Source organism: Argopecten irradians, chromosome 8, assembly GCF_041381155.1.
Source record: "Argopecten irradians isolate NY chromosome 8, Ai_NY, whole genome shotgun sequence".
In the NCBI taxonomy this organism is placed as follows: Eukaryota; Metazoa; Mollusca; class Bivalvia; order Pectinida; family Pectinidae; genus Argopecten; species Argopecten irradians.
The window spans coordinates 8,311,576-8,332,583 of NC_091141.1; the positions used below are offsets into that span (position 1 = coordinate 8,311,576).

Sequence of the window (21,008 nt, forward strand, 5' to 3'; positions counted from 1 at the left end):
TATACTATGTACGCCTTTATAAAATTTTCCATCTTTCTCAAAACGCGGAGTTGGAAATAAGTGTTAATTGAATAGAAGTGCCTAGACTAGAATCTTATATTGGATTCTTTTGAAGCGGTACGAATGAAGTGAAAATATATAACTGATCTCCTTATATCAATTAAAATCGGCCGTGTATGTATGCACATAAAAAGCCTAGCGTCAGGAAAGTGTACGTGCGCCTTTGTAAGGGAGGTAACTCGTACAAACCACTCGAACGTTATGGCCTTGTGAGCTTATGACCTTCACCCCGAGGTGACCTCAAACTGACAGTCGTTTGGAAAGATGTCGATGCGTCGACGGAATAGTTTCTACCGGACATTTAAGAATGTCACACCAGAATATGACGATTATGTTATGGACAGAGGATTAACAGCTTCTTCACAGAATAAATGGGTTTTCGAAATTGCATGGGAAGTTGCAAATAAAGGTAACGTTGATCTGCAAACCGACTCGACACAACGTTCTCAGGTGACTTGCATGTGGATGGCCATCGTGTCTTGTTTTACAAACTGACATGTTTATATAATCATAACGTTGATAACCTTTTGACCAACCTACGATTGGTTTGAATGAGATAGCTACATAATTGATATAAATGTTTTATTTATCTACTGTAAACGTGCACTGCAAATTGAGTAAAATTATTGAGCGAATATGGTAAAGTACACCATACTTCAGATGACAATGTTTGTCAGTTTAGATGGAGAGATTAGAATATTGGGTATTCTCCTTGTAATTTGGTTGTTGATCGTTTTATTTGACTCAGTGGATGGAAAGGATACTGCACACTGTTTTTTTTTATTCTAAAATAAATATTCATCAAAAATAGTGTGAGCATTTAAATTATGATTGCAATGTTGACCTCAGCATTCATTGGTGTCATGGAAATGAGAGATGTCTGAAGCGTTGACAGATCTAGACATGTGATAATAGATGTATCTCGTTGTTTATGGATAGTAAAATAACCAGTAGCAGTCAAGCATGAGAGGCAAACTCCTTCCTAGGATATTGTGACCAATTGCATGTAAGATAGATTTGTAATGTACAACTATCACACCAGTATTCATTCTACAATGTTTATTCTGTTTTGACAACAAACTGGAACTTTTCTCTAGAGAAACTTATTATTTTTTTCCCAATTTCATGTGAAAAAATTTCAAATGAACAAAATTCAAAAAAAAAAATATCTTAAATACAAGGCAAGTAAGAACAATTTAGTTTTTCCATATTTCAAAAAGTACACACTATAGGCCCCTGAAACTATTGACGATGGAAATAATTTCTTAAATGCATAGTGTATCATTTGATGCCCACACCACAGTATGAAGAAAAAGTAAATGATAATGAGTGTCAGAATATACATGATGAGAACATTTTGGACTATAGGTAGTATAAATACAATGCATCCTCTTTGTAACTGTTCTGCTTTGATATATTGACAAGGATTTTTTTCAATACATGCATGTGTTATGAAATATACTAGCTACTGCTTTGGCAGAAAAGAGATTTCACTGCTGTTTTCTATCTTTTCTACTATATCAGTCTAGCTAACGATTTACATAAGCATGGTATTCATTATTTGATAACATGTATTATCAGAATTTGTTTTCATTTTACCAGTTTATTTTTTCCAACAGTTGGTGGCATCTACACTGTGATCAAGTCAAAGGCACCTGTCACTGTTGAGGAACTTGGGGAGCAGTACTGTCTACTAGGGCCATACAATGAGTCATGTGTCCGCACCGAGGTCGAGTTGCTTGAGCCACAGAATCATATTTTCAGAGAAACGTTGCAGACACTTAGGGATGCTGGTATTAAGGTAGATATAATTTATACATATAATTATGGGAGGTATAAGTTGGCCTTCTGTATACAATTCTAATCAGCATTTAATTTACCTATATTTTTAACAGTATTTTTCCGGTATAGACATTCATTGTATTTATAAGAATATGGTATATGATGTTATTGTAAATCAAATGTGAAAGTATAAGGGAGGTAATTCTACCACTATGCATCATATGAAGGGATTTCATATATACTGGTATATTTAATTTTCAGTGTTGAAATTAATCTAAAAGTTTAAAATATAATTTCAGGTCTACTTTGGAAGATGGTTGATTGATGGGTACCCTAAAGTGGTACTGTTTGACATTGGATCTGCTGCCTGGAAACTAGACGAGTTCAAACACGAGTTATGGGAGAAAGCCAACATCGGAGTACCTTGGCATGACAGAGAATCAAACGATGCTGTGATATTTGGAGCTTTAGTGGCATGGTTTATAGGAGAAGTATGCTGTTGTATTATTGTACATTCTTGTTGTGGATCATTCTTTATAAGATACATTGAAGTCTCACTTTGTTGTTTGCAAAAATATGTGACACTTTGATCAAAAAGTATATAATTGATTAACATGTTTAACTCATTTATCCCTGAAATGTCATAATGGACTGGTCTAGTCTTTGATTTAGAATAGTCTAAATGTGTCATCGGGGGTGATTGGGTTTATAGTTATTATATGTACCTGTGATCTATCACTGACCTGTAGTATTTTGTATGTGGCAGTTCAGGAAGAACTTGGATGATAATCCTCTAGTGATAACACACTTCCATGAGTGGCTGGCTGGTGCAGGACTTATCTACCTACGTACAAGGAAAGTGGACATCGCTACAATATTTACTACTCATGCAACTTTACTAGGCCGCTACCTGTGTGCTGGAAACACAGACTTCTACAACAATTTACAACATGTAAGATTTAGCATGTTACAAGACATATCACATGATGTACTGATTGTATGGATTTTATATTTTGTAATTGAATAAAATGTTTTTTCACTCGGAGATGGTTAAAAATTCTGCATTTTCTGTTTACAGTTTAACCTCGATAAGGAGGCAGGAGATCGCCAGATCTATCATAGATACTGTATGGAGCGTGCAGCGGTTCACTGTGCACATGTGTTCACTACCGTATCAGAGGTCACTGGTATCGAGGCTGAACATCTACTAAAACGAAAGCCAGGTATTCATTTTTAGATTGTTAAAATTTGAAAATAATCATTTGGAAACTGGGCACGTGGTGATCTATTAATGAATCATCAGAAACGTCAGTGTCAGAGAGGTTTATTGCCACAATGCCATTGAATATCTTCCTGAAACCAGGATAACATTGGTTTGATTCTACACATATTATATTTGTAATTCTTTGGGTGCTTCAACCATTTATACACCAAACTTGATGACTTGTTTTCAGTTCATGCTAAATACAAACCCATTTGACTTAAAGAGATCTTTTTGGGTGAACAACATGCATTTCGATTAATTTTGTGTCTAAAATAATAATTCAATGTGATTTTCTTCATACTAAAATAATATTTCAATGTAAATGTCTTCATACTCCAAGTTAGGATACATTTCTGTATCTGCATTCACACAATCAAACTTTCTACAAGTAATAAGTCTTAATCTAGTAAAATTTATTCCCATGTAGAGTTACAACAAACTGCCATATCCTTTGCTAAATATCAATTTAATCTGTTTTACAGACGTGATTCTTCCAAATGGTTTGAATGTTGTCAAATTTAGTGCTATCCATGAGTTCCAAAATCTACATGCGATCTATAAGGAAAAAATCCATGACTTTGTAAGAGGTCACTTTTATGGGTAAGTGGAGTTTGGAAACTTTGGACAATACTAAATAAAACTTTGGGTAGGACTTAAGTTCAATATGGACATTTCTTTTTGCCATGTTTCTTTGCAATTGAAACAAGTATTTACCATATAGGGTAGGCAGTTGATTTTGCAGGCCAAAATTTCTGCGTTTTTTAAAAAATAAAAACAAGAGAGTTGCATATTAAATGGATTAAAAATTTTGTGGTTTAGCTATTAGGGTATGCATGGTATAAATCAATTTTTTAATATTTTGCGGACCAAATGTTCATGATCAAAGCAATGTCCCACAAAATCGCGAAAATATATTCCATATATGTTCCATCCCACTGTATTTTGTTTTGTATTTTCTAATTATGTTACTACATTCTTTTCCTCAGATATTAATATAATTATGGTTTCTAGACACTAGTATACTAGTACATCTTAAAACCATATAAATCTTGTATTATACAGGCATTATGACTTTGAACTAGACAAGACTCTCTATCTCTTCACTGCCGGGCGATATGAATTTTGTAATAAAGGAGCTGATGTGTTCATAGAGGCTCTTGCTCGACTCAACCACTATTTAAAGGTCAGTGAATGTATCACTGTTGTTAATGCATTAATTCTTCTGCTACTGAAGTCAGTATTAACAATACACCCTTACTGAGAAGTAAGATATTTTTATATTATTTCTACAAACCCTTCTTACCAGGGTCACCAGTTCAAAACCCATGCAGAACAGTTGCTATGTGCTAGCCATAGGTCAGTGATTTTTCTCCAAATACTCCAAATACCTGGCATGTCCCTAAGTGATACTGACTGTTAACAGCACTTAAAGCAAATCACCGGTAACGTTTTTTAGCTTCAAACCAGTATATACTTTGTGGTGAAGTTGTTTATTTCTTAGCAATATAGTGAAAATGTCTAGATGATCAAAGATATCATTTGAATGTTACCTACAGATGAGACAATTATAGATACGTGTAATTGCAATATCTGAAAAGGTCATTTGACTGTTAACTACGGGTTAACATTTAAACTTTAATTAATCACAACATTGTATAATTCCGCCCTGCAGAGTTGTGGTAGTGATATGACTGTGGTGGCATTCCTTATTTTCCCGGCGAGAACAAACAATTTTAACGTGGAGTCCCTTAGAGGTCAGGCCATTGCTAAACAGTTAAAGGACACAGTCCAACATGTACAGAATCAGATTGGCAAAAGGATGTTTGAGATCTGTCTAAGGTAAGGGGATATTTATTCTGTCTTTGTTATTACAGATTTATCTGCCCTTGCGCTAGGTATTGATTGTGACGTCATCTGTTTGCGGAGGTAACATCATAGATTTCAGAGAAAACGGTTTGAATTTCTTTCACAATTGAGAATGATGACCTACTGGATACCTACCCGCAAGGGAGGTAACTCTTTAATATGCAAAGACAGAATGTGGACTGTTTACAGATACATCTCAAACGGCCAATAACAACAAATTACCACACACTATGAAAACTTATGTAAATTTTGCACCAATGTAATTTTTGCAGGTGCTTGTTATGGCTGAAAATGCTGAAAAAGTATTTCTACCAGTATATTTTACACATCAAAAATTTCGGCAAAAATATGATGTCCAGAAAGTCTCAAAATTTATTTTGAAAATACAGACAGAAAGTTATGAGAATTATAAAATTATCAGTTTCTCTACGGTATTGACAAGCTACTGTTTACGTATAGTGTTTTATCTGTGAAACCAAAAATAAAACTTAATGGGTTTTTTTATTTAAAGGGGAAACTTACCAAAAGGAGAGGACATCCTTTTACAAGAGGATGTGGTGAAACTGAAGAGGTGTATATACACTGCCCAGGTATGTAGTATAGAAGACTCTAGGGTTAAAAATGATGTTTGATAGACTAGATCTCAGCATTACATCACACCCTGTGAAAGTTCCAATGAAGAAATATTTGATGGACTAAAATCAGATAGATTTGAAAGTCTTTGCACCTGTTATAACAGTTCAAAGTTACTTCATACTGTACATCATCGGGAAAAACTGGAGATTGGAATGAAAGAAGTCTTTAAACCAATTACTGTATACAGAAATGTGTTAATAATCTAAATGTTTTAGCATAAAAATTTTCATGTAACATCTGTTACAGCGACACAACCTACCTCCCATCTCCACACATAATGTAGTAGACGACTGGAATGATCAAGTACTGACCGCTCTCCGCAGGTGTAAACTCTTCAACAATCGAGATGATCGAGTCAAGGTAAGACATGGCAAGACAATGATGTACGTTGTAATCAACATTTCTCAATTTATTATTTAAGGCCCATAACCTTTTCAAAACATAAAATAAAAAACAACTTAGAAACAGCTATAACAAAAGAAAATGTACATTGACAATCTGATTAAAATTCAGAACCTTATTATCACTATATATGTTTGATAAGAGGATCTGACAGTATTTTGGTGACTTTTGGAAATGGCTAATCTAATTGCTGCCTGCAGAGTTTTGGAAACAAATTTTCAGGGGACGAAATAGTTTGAAAAATGTTTTAGTCATTTTTCCCAAAGAGTGCAACAAAGCTAAAAGTACAAAATTTAATTTATATGTTACTGGGACAAAATGGCAATTAATGTAACTAGTTGTAGAAAAATGCATTTGATCTGAAGTACAGATGGTATAAAGTTCATCCGAATACAACCCATTATCGGATGTTGTCATATCTTCTATTGAATGGAGTGGTTATAAGGATCTGTATTTTAATCAGATTGTTTACATTAATTGCCTAAAATAAGGTTCATACAACACCAAACAAATGCTTTTTTCCCTGCGTAATTTATGTTAACAGTGAAGATTCATTTCGCTATATTGACATCTGACGCGGCGATAATATACTAATGCTTGGTAATTAGGAAGATGGCGGGAAACAATACAACCTGTGTATAAAAATTATCATTTGATTTATTTTTATTGAATTGTTCGGAAGGTGATGGTAAGTTTTGTATTAACAGGAAGCTTATAACTTTTCTGACTACAAAATTATCAAACTTGTTTTACATTAATTCCCATTTTAAAAGTCAAACATTGTTTCGGAAACATTGTGGGCCTTTTATATAAATAATTAAATAATGAAAACCAAATAAGTTATAACAGTGGATTTCTTTTTTAAAGAAAGATAGAAAAATATCTATCAAACCTGAAATAAAAGCCTTACAAGGTAAGTGTTCTGGGACCGTTTTGCCTATAGTTAGAGTTAAGACCAGGTTATCTGTTTGAAATATAGATGTAAATCTTTGCTGTTCTATCTAGGTGATCTTCCACCCTGAGTTCCTAAACTCCACAAATCCTCTGTTTGGTTTGGACTATGAAGACTTTGTACGAGGTTGCCATATGGGTGTGTTCCCATCCTATTATGAACCGTGGGGCTACACTCCAGGTAGGGGAATGCTTTCTTGTTAAGGTTTGTTTTACATCCTAGTAAAATCCATGGTCATTTAGGATGTGCCAGTAATTTGAGAAGTAGAGGAAAGTTGGAGTACCTGTAGGAAAAACCACCAACCTACTGTAATTACATGGCAACTGCTCCACATCCACATAGGAGTCAAACAGAGGTTGAGGACTAGTGGTAATACGTTGGAACACTCTACCACTCGGCCAACTTGGCTAATACTTCAGTAGAGATGTAATTCTTTTCAACTCTAGGAAACCAAAACGTTATTGTCATATAATTGTGACATATGTTTTAAAATTTTGTGAAATATATACTACACTGGTTGTCATGTAGCTTCTTGGATAAAGGGATAAGTCCATACAACAGAAAGGACTTGGAACTTGGAACCTTCCAAACCCTAAACAAATACACTACCAAATGTGCTACCAACACACTGGCAGTTCACCTAGTCAAATAATGCTACAAATATATGAATTAGTGAAATACAGCTATACATCAATTCATAAACTTAAATGCAATTTGTACCTTACAGCTGAATGTACAGTAATGGGAATCCCCAGCATAACAACCAATCTGTCCGGGTTTGGATGTTTCATGCATGACCACATCGTAGACCCGAAGTCGTACGGGATCTACATTGTGGACAGACAGAAGAAAGGACTAGAGGACTCTATACAGCAGCTGGCTCAGGTAGGTTGTTAAATGTCCAGATCAGCTTCTTGAATTAAAAAGCTGTTGATTTAGTTTAGGTTGACATTAATTTTCATCAGTCTATGAACTTCAGTCCAATTATTATGACACCATTATCATCATGATGTCATAATTGTTGTGCGAGTGATCACAGAAGATGGCTGTTTGGATGGCTGTTCTGTCTTTGACGATAATGAATTCTTTATGTATGCAAAATATCTCTTGAGATTTCATTGTCAAATTGTTATCAAATATAGATATAAGCATTGAACAGCATTAATTTGGCAATTATTGGAGTATGAATACCAACTGATCAGTGGCAAATTTAATGAAGCTAGATCTTCATGTTGCATTTGTCGCTGTCCTGTTTGCATTCACACTCCCATAATTGCCAACTTAATGCAGTTCTATGTTAAAAAGATACCACAAACTTTATTAACCCAAGACAAAATCTAACAATATTGGTCCTCCCATATCACACCTGGCTATGCTAAGGTGATTAACTACTAGAACAATGTGTACCCTGCCACCTTCGGCAGACAAATGACAAGGCAGCATAAGTGTACTAGTTGTTCTCAAAATGAAAGTTGAAGACTGATGCATGATGTTAATTTTGACACTGCATGCTGACTATACAACTGTCAACACTTCATTGAAGCATTGTTATTGGGCTGAAATATCTCACTAATGTGTACACATTGTAAAGATATTCCTAGTTGTGTAATGATATCATTACACAAACTATACTTTCCAACCTCAAGGCAATGTAAAGAAATTATGCAATGCTGTACATGTTCATTGTTTGACTATTATAGTACATGTTTGACTATTACAGTACATATTTGACTATTACAGTACATGTTTGACTATTACAGTACATGTTTGACTATTACAGTACATGTTTGACTATTACAGTACATGTTTGACTATTACAGTACATATTTGACTATTACAGTACATGTTTGACTATTACAGTACATGTTTGACTATTACAGTACATGTTTGACTATTACAGTACATGTTTGACTATTACAGTACATGTTTGACTATTACAGTACATACATATTTGACTACTACAGTACATATTTGACTATAACAGTACATGTTTTACTATTACAGTACATGTTTGACTATTACAGTACATGTTTGACTATTACCGCGGTGGTTTGACTATAACAGTACATATTTGACTACTACTCCACCTCTGGATGCGGACTCGATCCAGTGGGGCAGTTGGTATGACCGCTGGTCGGTGGTTTTTACGGGTACTCCAGTTCCTTACTGGCACGTCCTACATGACCCTGGCTGTTAATAGGACTATTAAAAATAATTACTATTACAAAACATGTTTGACTATTACTATTACATGTTTGACTATTACAGTACATGTTTGACTATTACAGTACATGTTTGACTATTTACAGTACTATTTGACTATTACAGTACATGTTTGACTATTACAGTACATGTTTGACTATTACAGTACATATTTGACTATTACAGTACATGTTTGACTATTACAGTACATATTTGACTATTACAGTACATGTTTGACTATTACAGTACATGTTTGACTATTACAGTACATGTTTGACTATTACAGTACATGTTTGACTATTACAGTACATGTTTGACTATTACAGTACATGTTTGACTATTACAGTACATGTTTGACTATTACAGTACATGTTTGACTATTACAGTACATGTTTGACTATTACAGTACATGTTTGACTATTACAGTACATGTTTGACTATTACAGTACATGTTTGACTATTACATGTACATTGTTTGACTATTACAGTACATGTTTGACTATTACAGTACATGTTTGACTATTACAGTACATGTTTGACTATTACAGTACATATTTGACTATTACAGTACATGTTTGACTATTACAGTACATGTTTGACTATTACAGTACATGTTTGACTATTACAGTACATGTTTGACTATTACAGTACATGTTTGACTATTACAGTACATAAGTTTTGACTATTACAGTACATATTTGACTATTACAGTACATGTTTGACTATTACAGTACATGTTTGACTATTACAGTACATGTTTGACTATTACAGTACATGTTTGACTATTACAGTACATGTTTGACTATTACAGTACATGTTTGACTATTACAGTACATGTTTGACTATTACAGTACATGTTTGACTATTACAGTACATGTTTGACTATTACAGTACATGTTTGACTATTACAGTACATGTTTGACTATTACAGTACATGTTTGACTATTACAGTACATGTTTGACTATTACAGTACATGTTACTATTGTGACTTTTGACTAGTACAGTACATGTTGACTATTACAGTACATGTTTGACTATTACAGTACATGTTTGACTATTACAGTACATGTTTGACTATTACAGTACATGTTTGACTATTACAGTACATGTTTGACTATTACAGTACATGTTTGACTATTACAGTACATATATGACTATTACAGTACATGTTTGACTATTACAGTACATGTTTGACTATTACAGTACATGTTTGACTATTACAGTACATGTTTGACTATTACAGTACATGTTTGACTATTACAGTACATGTTTGACTATTACAGTACATGTTTGACTATTACAGTACATGTTTGACTATTACAGTACATGTTTGACTATTACAGTACATGTTTGACTATTACAGTACATGTTTGACTATTACAGTACATGTTTGACTATTACAGTACATGTTTGACTATTACAGTACATGTTTGACTATTACAGTACATGTTTGACTATTACAGTACATGTTTGACTATTACAGTACATGTTTGACTATTACAGTACATGTTTGACTATTACAGTACATGTTTGACTATTACAGTACATGTTTGACTATTACAGTACATGTTTGACTATTACAGTACATGTTTGACTATTACAGTACATGTTTGACTATTACAGTACATGTTTGACTATTACAGTACATATTTGACTATTACAGTACATGTTTGACTATTACAGTACATGTTTGACTATTACAGTACATGTTTGACTATTACAGTACATGTTTGACTATTACAGTACATGTTTGACTATTACAGTACATGTTTGACTATTACAGTACATGTTTGACTATTACAGTACATATTGATATGTTGACTATTACAGTACATGTTGACTATTACAGTACATGTTTGACTATTACAGTACATGTTTGACTATTACAGTACATGTTTGACTATTACAGTACATGTTGACTATTACAGTACATGTTTGACTATTACAGTACATGTTTGACTATTACAGTACATGTTTGACTATTACAGTACACTTATTTGACTATTACATTTGACATTTACATGTTTGACTATTACAGTACAACACGTACATGTTTGACTATTACAGTACATTTGACTATTACTATTACATTACAGTACATGTTTGACTATTACAGTACATGTTTGACTATTACAGTGTTTGACTATTACAGTACATGTTTGACTATTACAGTACATATGTATGACTATTACAGTACATGTTTGACTATTACAGTACATATATGACTATTACAGTACATGTTTGACTATTACAGTACATGTTTGACTATTACAGTACATGTTTGACTATTACAGTACATGTTTGACTATTACAGTACATGTTTGACTATTACAGTACATGTTTGACTATTACAGTACATGTTTGACTATTACAGTACATGTTTGACTATTACAGTACATTGATTTTGACTATTACAGTACATGTTTGACTATTACAGTACATGTTTGACTATTACAGTACATGTTTGACTATTACAGTACATGTGTGACTATTACAGTACATGTTTGACTATTACAGTACATGTTTGACTATTACAGTACATGTTTGACTATTACAGTACATGTTTGACTATTACAGTACATGTTTGACTATTATATTACAGTACATGTTTGACTATTACAGTACATGTTTGACTATTACAGTACATGTTTGACTATTACAGTACATATATGACTATTACAGTACATATTTGACTATAACAGTACATGTTTGACTATTACTGTACATGTTTGACTATTACAGTACATGTTTGACTATTACAGTACATGTTTGAATATTACAGTACATGTTTGACTATTACAGTACACATGTTTGACTATTACAGTACATGTTTGACTATTACAGTACATGTTTGACTATTACAGTACATGTTTGACTATTACAGTACATGTTTGACTATTACAGCATGTGTGTGATTATTACAGTACATGTTTGACTATTACAGTACATGTTTGAATATTACTGTACATATTTGACTATTACAGTACATGTTTGACTATTACAGTACATGTTTGACTATTACAGTACATGTTTGACTATTACAGTACATGTTTGACTATTACTGTACATATATGACTATTACAGTACATGTTTGACTATTACAGTACATGTTTGAATATTACTGTACATGTTTGACTATTACAGTACATGTTTGACTATTACTGTACATATATGACTATTACAGTTCATGTTTGACTACTACAGTACATGTTTGACTATTACTGTACATATTTGACTATTACTGTACATATTTGACTATTACAGTACATGTTTGACTATTACTGTACATATTTGACTATTACAGTACATGTTTGACTATTACAGTACATGTTTGACTATTACAGTACATGTTTGACTATTTACAGTACATGTATGACTATTACAGTACATGTTTGACTATTACAGTACATGTTTGACTATTACAGTACATGTTTGAATATTACTGTACATGTTTGACTATTACAGTACATGTTTGAATATTACTGTACATATATGACTATTACAGTACATGTTTGACTATTACAGTACATGTTTGACTATTACAGTACATGTTTGACTATTACATGTTTACTATATACATTTTGACTATTACTGTACATGTTTGACTATTACTGTACATATTGACTATTACTGACTATTACAGTACATGTTTGACTATTACAGTACATGTTTGACTATTACAGTACATGTTTGACTATTACAGTACATGTTTGACTATTACAGTACATGTTTGACTATTACATTACATGTTTGACTATTACTGTACATATATAACTATTACAGTACATGTTTGACTATTACAGTACGTGTTTGACTATTACTGTACATATATAACTATTACAGTACATGTTTGACTATTACAGTACGTGTTTGACTATTACAGTACGTGTTTGACTATTACTGTACATATATAACTATTACAGTACATGTTTGACTATTACAGTACATGTTTGACTATTACTGTATGTGTTTGACTATTATAGTACATGTTTGACTATTACAGTATATATATGACTATTACAGTACATGTTTGACTTCACCTGCCTGTCCAGGAGACAGAGAGTTATACAGAGGAACCGAACAGAGCGACTTAGTGAGCTACTGGACTGGAGAAATTTAGGGGTGGTGAGTCTTCTTTTACAAGGAAGTGTGATAAAGTTTTGGTTATTGTCTGTAAGGACTAGTCTGATATACATGTAGCGTATAATGGTTTTTTTTGTATGCTTAAAAAAATAAATGTACATGTACGCAATTTTGATAACCTTATTGATAAAATTCTGCTGAAAATTAATTCTTAGTATGAAAATGTTGCACAGCTTTTCTTCTTATAGTACTGCATGGAAATTTGATGTTGTCATTGATGTACTTTGTAATTGTCTTCTTACAGTACTATAGAAAGGCCAGACACATTGCAACAACACGCGCATTCCCAGACGCTTTCGAGGAGGGAGATAACCTGTCAGAGAAATCAGTGAGTACCAAACCCCTAAGATAATGGCAAATAGATTAATTAAAGTCCCAATATCCGTATCTGTCTTATTTTTTTCATGATTTAGAAGAATCTTGGAAAAAAATCCTGTTGTAAATCATTCAGAGACATGACTAAATCGAAGTCCAGATGAGCATAACTTAATTTCAACTACATCTATAAATACTATCAATATCGGGGACGAATCTAACTTGACTTTTTAGGTCATCTGACCTAAGGTCAGGATGACCTATTGTCATCATGTTTTGTCCGTCGTCGTGCGCCGTCCGCCGTGCGTCGTGCGTAAGACTATTTATACAAAAGCCTACTCCTCCTTATCCTTTGATGGATTTCATCAATATTTGGTGTTAAACATCATTGGGGAAGGACAATCATATTTTATATAAATGAGCCTGGTCCGACCCCTAGGGGCTGAGGGGTGGGGCACCAAAAGGGCAAATTTTCTTATTTTAAGCTTTAAAATCCTACTCCTCCTTCATCCATATTTGGTGTGAAACTTCATTAGGGAAGGACAATCATATTTTATATAAATGAGCTCGGTCCGACCCTAGGGTCAGAGGGGCGGGGCCTCAAAAGGGCAAATTTTCTTAATTTTAGCTTTAAAATCCTACTCCTCCTTCATCCTTGGATGGATTTCATCCATATTTAGTGTGAAACATCATTGGGTAAGAACAATCATATTTTATATAAATGAGCCTGGTCCAACTCCTAGGGTCAGAGGGGCGGGGCCTCAAAAGGGCAAATTTTCTTAATTTTAGCTTTAAAATCCTACTCCTCCTTCATCCTTGGATGGATTTCATTTATATTTGGTGTTAAACATCATTGGGGAAGGACAATCATATTTTATATAAATTAGCCTGGTCCGACCCCTAGGGGCTGAGGGATGGGGCCCCAAAAGGGCAAATTTTCTTAATTTTAGCTGGCCCACTTCCTGTTATCAGGTTTCAGTCTCCGATCTCAATGAAAATTGGTCTATAGGGGTTTTAATTGATGCCGAACAACATACAAACATTTTCGTAAAGATTATGGTATTCCAAGATGGCCGCTGGCCCACTTCCTGTGTTCGGGTTCATTCCAGATCTCAATGAAAATTGGTCTATAGGGGTTTTAATTGATTCAGAAGGGGGAACTTTAGGTGAGGACAATCATATTTTATAAAGGACCGGGCTAAGACCCATGGGGATAGTACGGCGGAGGTCCAAACTGGGAGCTTTGCTGAAATTTGGCTTTAAAATCTGACTCCTTATATTAATCCTTGAATGGGTTACAACCATATATGGATGAAGGGCTACCAAGTTTGTTCAACAAATGACATTTACCTATTTCAGAAACTTCAACTAAGAGTTCTGTTCAACAAATGACATTTACCTATTTCAGAAACTTCAACTAAGGAGTTCCTTGTATTGTTTATATTAATTGTTAACCACTACTTTATACTGTGACTTTTTTGTTTTGTGCCATGAGTCAGATGACTGTAAAGGCCCATGGGCCTCTTGTTGTTGATAGTTACGTATAGTGTGGCTTTAAAGTAATAATGTTAATGTATTGTTGGAAAATAGGTCACTCAACACCTAATATATGAAGACTGTATTACAGTAACATGCTTTACTGTTTAGAGACCTAAGAAACATTGACTGTTATACATAGGTAATAAGAGAACTACTTGTCATGTACAATATAAATGTACTGAATTCTTTCAAGATGAATATCTAGGCTCCAGGATCATGAAACAGTCTTATACTTGATTTATGGCTTAGCCAATCAAAAAGATGTAACGTTTTGTAACGTCATTTGTGACTGGCAAAATCTTAACTTTTCAGACTATTTTAGACTTCTGCTGTACACCAGTTTATTTTCACAGTGTCTTGATTTTGTGATTAACATGTTCAATAGCATTTTCATGGTAATTTAATTTCACAATTAACAGATAAAACACTCTGTTGTACTTGTTGTTGAATCTTTTTGGTGGCTATTCATTTGTGAATTATGCGAAAATAAAATTCACATCAAAATTATTTAAATGTACTTTTTCCAGGGAAAGAAATTCATGTACCCAAAGCCTGCATCGGAACCACCATCACCTTCAATGTCAAGGTCATCTACTCCTGTCCCCTCAGATGTAGAGGATCTGGACAATGACGATGGACATCTTCATGATGACGAGGAAGATGACTTTGACGAAGATCCCGAAGCTGATCAGCAGAAATGATAAGGGAGGAAACTTTGGAAGGATTAAATAGTATTAAGAGCAGATCTAGACACATAATTGAAAGAATTACTAATGAAGGGAGGTAACTCTGGAAGGAACAAAGTTTTCAGATCTATTCTAGAGATGATGTAGTGACGGTGTGGCGTGCAGCTTTACCAAAAAAATGTTGTGTCTAGATAAACTAGTTGATATGTTTTAGGGAAACATGCAGATATTCACAATTTTAATGTACAGTCATCATGTCTTTTAAGTTTTTATCATGGTAATATTTTTCACTGTAAAGGTTAGAGTTGTAAAACCTTCATTGAGAACTTTGTATGTGTAAAGTGTATAAAGAAACTGAATGGTGATAATACTGGTAATTGCATGCAATTTAATTTAGGTATATTAGGTATGTTGATCTATGTTATGAGTCAGGAAATTGATTGGTTGTGTAGAGAAATGATATGCTGATTTTGATACTCCTCTCAACTGAGTGCTATTAAATACACTTTCTCTTAAAGCCTGATTCAGTTTTACAGACTTTCTGTTTCACGGAAAATATTTCACCCCATTTCAAGAAAACATTAGACAAATCTTTAGCTTTGTTATTCACCAAATATGCAGTCAATTATGGTGTGTGAAAAAGTAACATTATTTTTATTTGCTTTAAATATATAACAGTATTTCAAAGATAAGGCAAGAAAGGAAGTTTACACCAAATTAAAGACATTACAGGCGTTTATAAGATTAAGACACAAAATGTTGCATGAACCCGAAAGCTTTACCAAAAATAAAACAGATGAAATCCTAATAATTTGTCCTGTGGGTGTAACAAACTTGAAATTTCTTACCATTATTTATGTGTCAAGTGTGGCTTTAATAAACCTGGTGAGATATCTACAGAGGTTTTTAATGAGCATGTTCTGTCAAGTCCATCAGTAAAGCTGACCCCCCCCCCTCCCTCCCACATCATCATGTAGTTTCACATCATCACTCAAACAATTTGTTTAAGTAGGTTTTTCCTCTTTTTAAAGATGCCAGAACTATATTAAAGCTGATGGGTTTGTTTAATACATGTGAAATCTCAAAGCATGCAAGGAAATATTTTATATCAAATTATCAAGACTGTCATTGAGTTTCAAGATCAGCTAGAAACCTTAATACATATAAGGCATCAATTTAAGCTGAAATTATATAAAAAAAAAAAAAAAAAAAAATTGGTAGCTTCTGAAGAATTTTTACAACCCGGTGTACTTCAAGATGATCCAACCCTGACAAATGGTGATTTTAATCTATCAAAAACAGGAGCATACAATTTAGTATTTTCATATGGAATGAAGTACTGATTGATCATGCACCAAAATCAAATTAAATTATTTTACATTATTTTTTGGTGTTAATTACACATAAATATACATGATTAAACACCAATTATTGTTCAAATGATGAGTATTGTCTATACTCTGTTGGTGGTGGAGCATCTTTAAACAGTTTCTGATCTGAAAATCTCATTGATTTTAAATTTACCAAACAAGAAAATGGATGTACCGCTATTTTGTCACAATAAAACATTGATCTTAATGTGTTTGTTATCTTAGGTTAGCCATATAGAAGTTACAGTAATATGATTCGGTATCTTAGTTTACCCAATTTGGTTATGGTGCTAAAGGAGCTGGAAACATCTTCACTATATTAACAGATCAAATGCTGAAGAACATTGAAAGATAAAAATGTTTATAATATATGCTATGAGGCAAGCCTTATTTACAGATGTTAATGATAGTGTTATAGACATTATTTACATCTATTAGATCTGTTGTCTGTTAGATTTGCAATATCAGTTAAACCTATTTTTGTTAGAGAGAAATATTGTTATAATTATATAGGATGTATCGTTATTGTTATCAGAACAATATATATTGTCTATCGTATATATATTGTCTTCAAACGGAGCTTTAATCACGTAAACAACCACAATGTTATTAAAGACTCAATCTATGTGATATGTTTATTGTTGTTAAAGTTTAAATGATGACTGTTTAAGGTTAATATTTAAATCTGTCTAAAACTGGTCAATCTAGGTGTGTGCACCCTAGCTGTTTTAGCAGACTTCCGTTCTAAAAGCCTTCCTAATCTAGCCATGTCCACATCCAGCTAGTTTAATACATGTCACCAGAACAATACTCTCAAGGTGATTAGGGCTTCACTCAATCATACACTATGCATTTCTGTTATAGTTGTTACAATTAATTTTGATTATGAATATTACACATAAATATACATGATTAAACACCAATTATTGTTCAAATGATGAGTATTGTCTATACTCTGTTGGTGGTGGAGCATCTTTAAACAGTTTCTGATCTGAAAATCTCATTGATTTTAAATTTACCAAACAAGAAAATGGATGTACCGCTATTTTGTCACAATAAAACATTGATCTTAATGTGTTTGTTATCTTAGGTTAGCCATATAGAAGTTACAGTAATATGATTCGGTATCTTAGTTTACCCAATTTGGTTATGGTGCTAAAGGAGCTGGAAACATCTTCACTATATTAACAGATCAAATGCTGAAGAACATTGAAAGATAAAAATGTTTATAATATATGCTATGAGGCAAGCCTTATTTACAGATGTTAATGATAGTGTTATAGACATTATTTACATCTATTAGATCTGTTGTCTGTTAGATTTGCAATATCAGTTAAACCTATTTTTGTTAGAGAGAAATATTGTTATAATTATATAGGATGTATCGTTATTGTTATCAGAACAATATATATTGTCTATCGTATATATATTGTCTTCAAACGGAGCTTTAATCACGTAAACAACCACAATGTTATTAAAGACTCAATCTATGTGATATGTTTATTGTTGTTAAAGTTTAAATGATGACTGTTTAAGGTTAATATTTAAATCTGTCTAAAACTGGTCAATCTAGGTGTGTGCACCCTAGCTGTTTTAGCAGACTTCCGTTCTAAAAGCCTTCCTAATCTAGCCATGTCCACATCCAGCTAGTGTCACCAGAACAATACTCTCAAGGTGATTAGGGCTTCACTCAATCATACACTATGCATTTCTGTTATAGTTGTTACTGGTGATTATGAATAGTTTCACACAGTTGTATTCTTTTATTATCTGTTATTTAACTGTTATATTTACACCCGGCTGGAAATGGGTATTATCTGTTATGTTGTAAAACTGTAGAATAAACATTATATATGAAAGGTACTTGCTACAATGATCGGTAAGTATACTTATTTTGGTGAAATTAACTATTAGTACTAATTTGTGGAACGAGGAAGTTGTGCTAGCTTTTATCATTTATACTAACTAATATAGTACACACCAAATGTAACTTGCGGTGTCATATTTCAGTGTAAATTCTGTAGCATGAAAAAGCTTTAAGATTATCACTGTAATGTTTTACATATCTAAGTTGTGAAAAACTAGTTTTTAAAGCCATGTTTATTTCAATTACCCTGAATCTGGAAACATTTGAATACAGTATTCTCAAATCAAAATGTCCTTATTACTAGTCAGAACTGCTGCTAAGGCGAACATTGAAGTATGAGATTTTTTCCATACAGAAGAAGTGTTTCTTCATTTATGTTCTACTGTTTTGATTTCACAGCTTTGTATATTGTTTTCACAGGGGTTAATATAAACACTGTTTTTATGCTGTTTCCTACTGTAGATTTTAACATTTTACATTAACAAAGTGTACAGTACCTTAGGATAGTGAGGTGCAATGTTTATGAAACCCAGTTTATTTACTGGGTAGATGAAATGATGTGTGATATCTTCTCTGTATATACAAGTGCTTTAATGAGTTGACCTTTTGGAGACATTTAAGACACCTATTTTAGGTAGTGTCTTTATACACGTACTTTCATTCTAGTTTTAATGAAATAGTTAAATACTAGTATAATATATGATCTGTTATGAAAATAATCATTGACATATTGATGAAGTCATTATTATTAAGTCACATAATTAAACTAGACATATTTTTTTCACTTCATATGACAATAGTGTACAAGTCATAAATGTGTAATTGAATGCTGGATTTATTATAAATACATGTATGGCCAAAATGGGGGTGTATTTGTATGGTATAGATTTATCTGACCTTGAAAGTATAGGGACTGATTTGTACCTATATTCTCGGTTCAATATGAAAAATGATGTGAATTACACACAATAAGTACCAACCTAACAATCAATATTTACAATCAAGAGCAGATAACTCTATATTATGTAAAAACTAAATCCTATTTTCGCATAAAACAGAATTATCTGCCCTTGCTGATGGGTATCGATGGTGGTGTCATTATTTTGTGAGCGATCTTTTCTCTGACAAATATTACATCATGCTAGTGATTACATATGACATCACAATCATTAGACCTACTTACAAGGGCAGATAACTCTGTTATTTATACAGAATATCTCTAGATAGAAAGGTACACTGGTGTATCAATATTACTGTAATATATACTGTAGTACCACAGATAATACTAGCGTGTGAGTTGGGATACCCCTCGTCGGTGTGAGGGATCAGAAATGATTGTGTTATATTTTAGACAGAAATACTCTGTTGTATTAGTGTGACTGTCGTATATTTTTTGTACAATTGTTAATGCTTTACTTGCCCATGTGCTTGTATCTCACTATTACTGATATATCCTACCTATCCGTTACTGTTTGTTATCCAATAACCCCTGCTATACTTATACTCTGTAATCTCCCTATTAAAAGTGCTGACATAGCTGGATCTTTTTACTTTTTTTTTTTTTTTTTTTTGTATTCCATGCCTGGCAGTAAAATTCAGGAAAGGACCAGATTCACATGTGACAATGACGAATATATCAAGATGTATAGGGCAGGTTTCTGTATCTGTAGTTTAATCTGTTGTGTAGCAACTGATCACAACTTATTACATTTTAAACTTCTTATTAAGTTCCACCTGTGGATTAAGGTGAAAATTGCCTGAAATATCCTGACATGGTCCCAACCAAGTGTTATTGTTAGCTCACCTGGCCCGGAGTGCCGGTGAGCTTATGTCATGGCGCGGCGTCCGTCCGTCCGTCCGTCGTCCGTCCGTCAACATTTCCTTTAAATCGCTACTAGTCATAGAGTTCTGCATGGATTGTAA

At 33.2% G+C, this 21,008-nt stretch overlaps 1 protein-coding gene across 1 annotated transcript; it reads left to right on the forward strand.

The window, feature by feature from the left end:
* The first annotated feature begins 269 nt into the window (after nucleotides 1-269).
* Nucleotides 270-17,998, forward strand: LOC138329265 (glycogen [starch] synthase-like). The gene is made up of 15 exons (XM_069276123.1): nucleotides 270-469; nucleotides 1,680-1,861; nucleotides 2,142-2,333; nucleotides 2,609-2,794; nucleotides 2,921-3,065; nucleotides 3,589-3,706; nucleotides 4,169-4,289; nucleotides 4,779-4,945; nucleotides 5,484-5,562; nucleotides 5,855-5,968; nucleotides 7,016-7,142; nucleotides 7,690-7,847; nucleotides 13,189-13,290; nucleotides 13,553-13,636; nucleotides 15,690-17,998. Exons 1-15 carry the CDS (start codon nucleotides 325-327, stop codon nucleotides 15,861-15,863), a joined length of 2,094 nt encoding a protein of 697 aa, XP_069132224.1. The 5' UTR covers nucleotides 270-324; the 3' UTR covers nucleotides 15,864-17,998.
* Nucleotides 17,999-21,008: the final 3,010 nt, after the last annotated feature.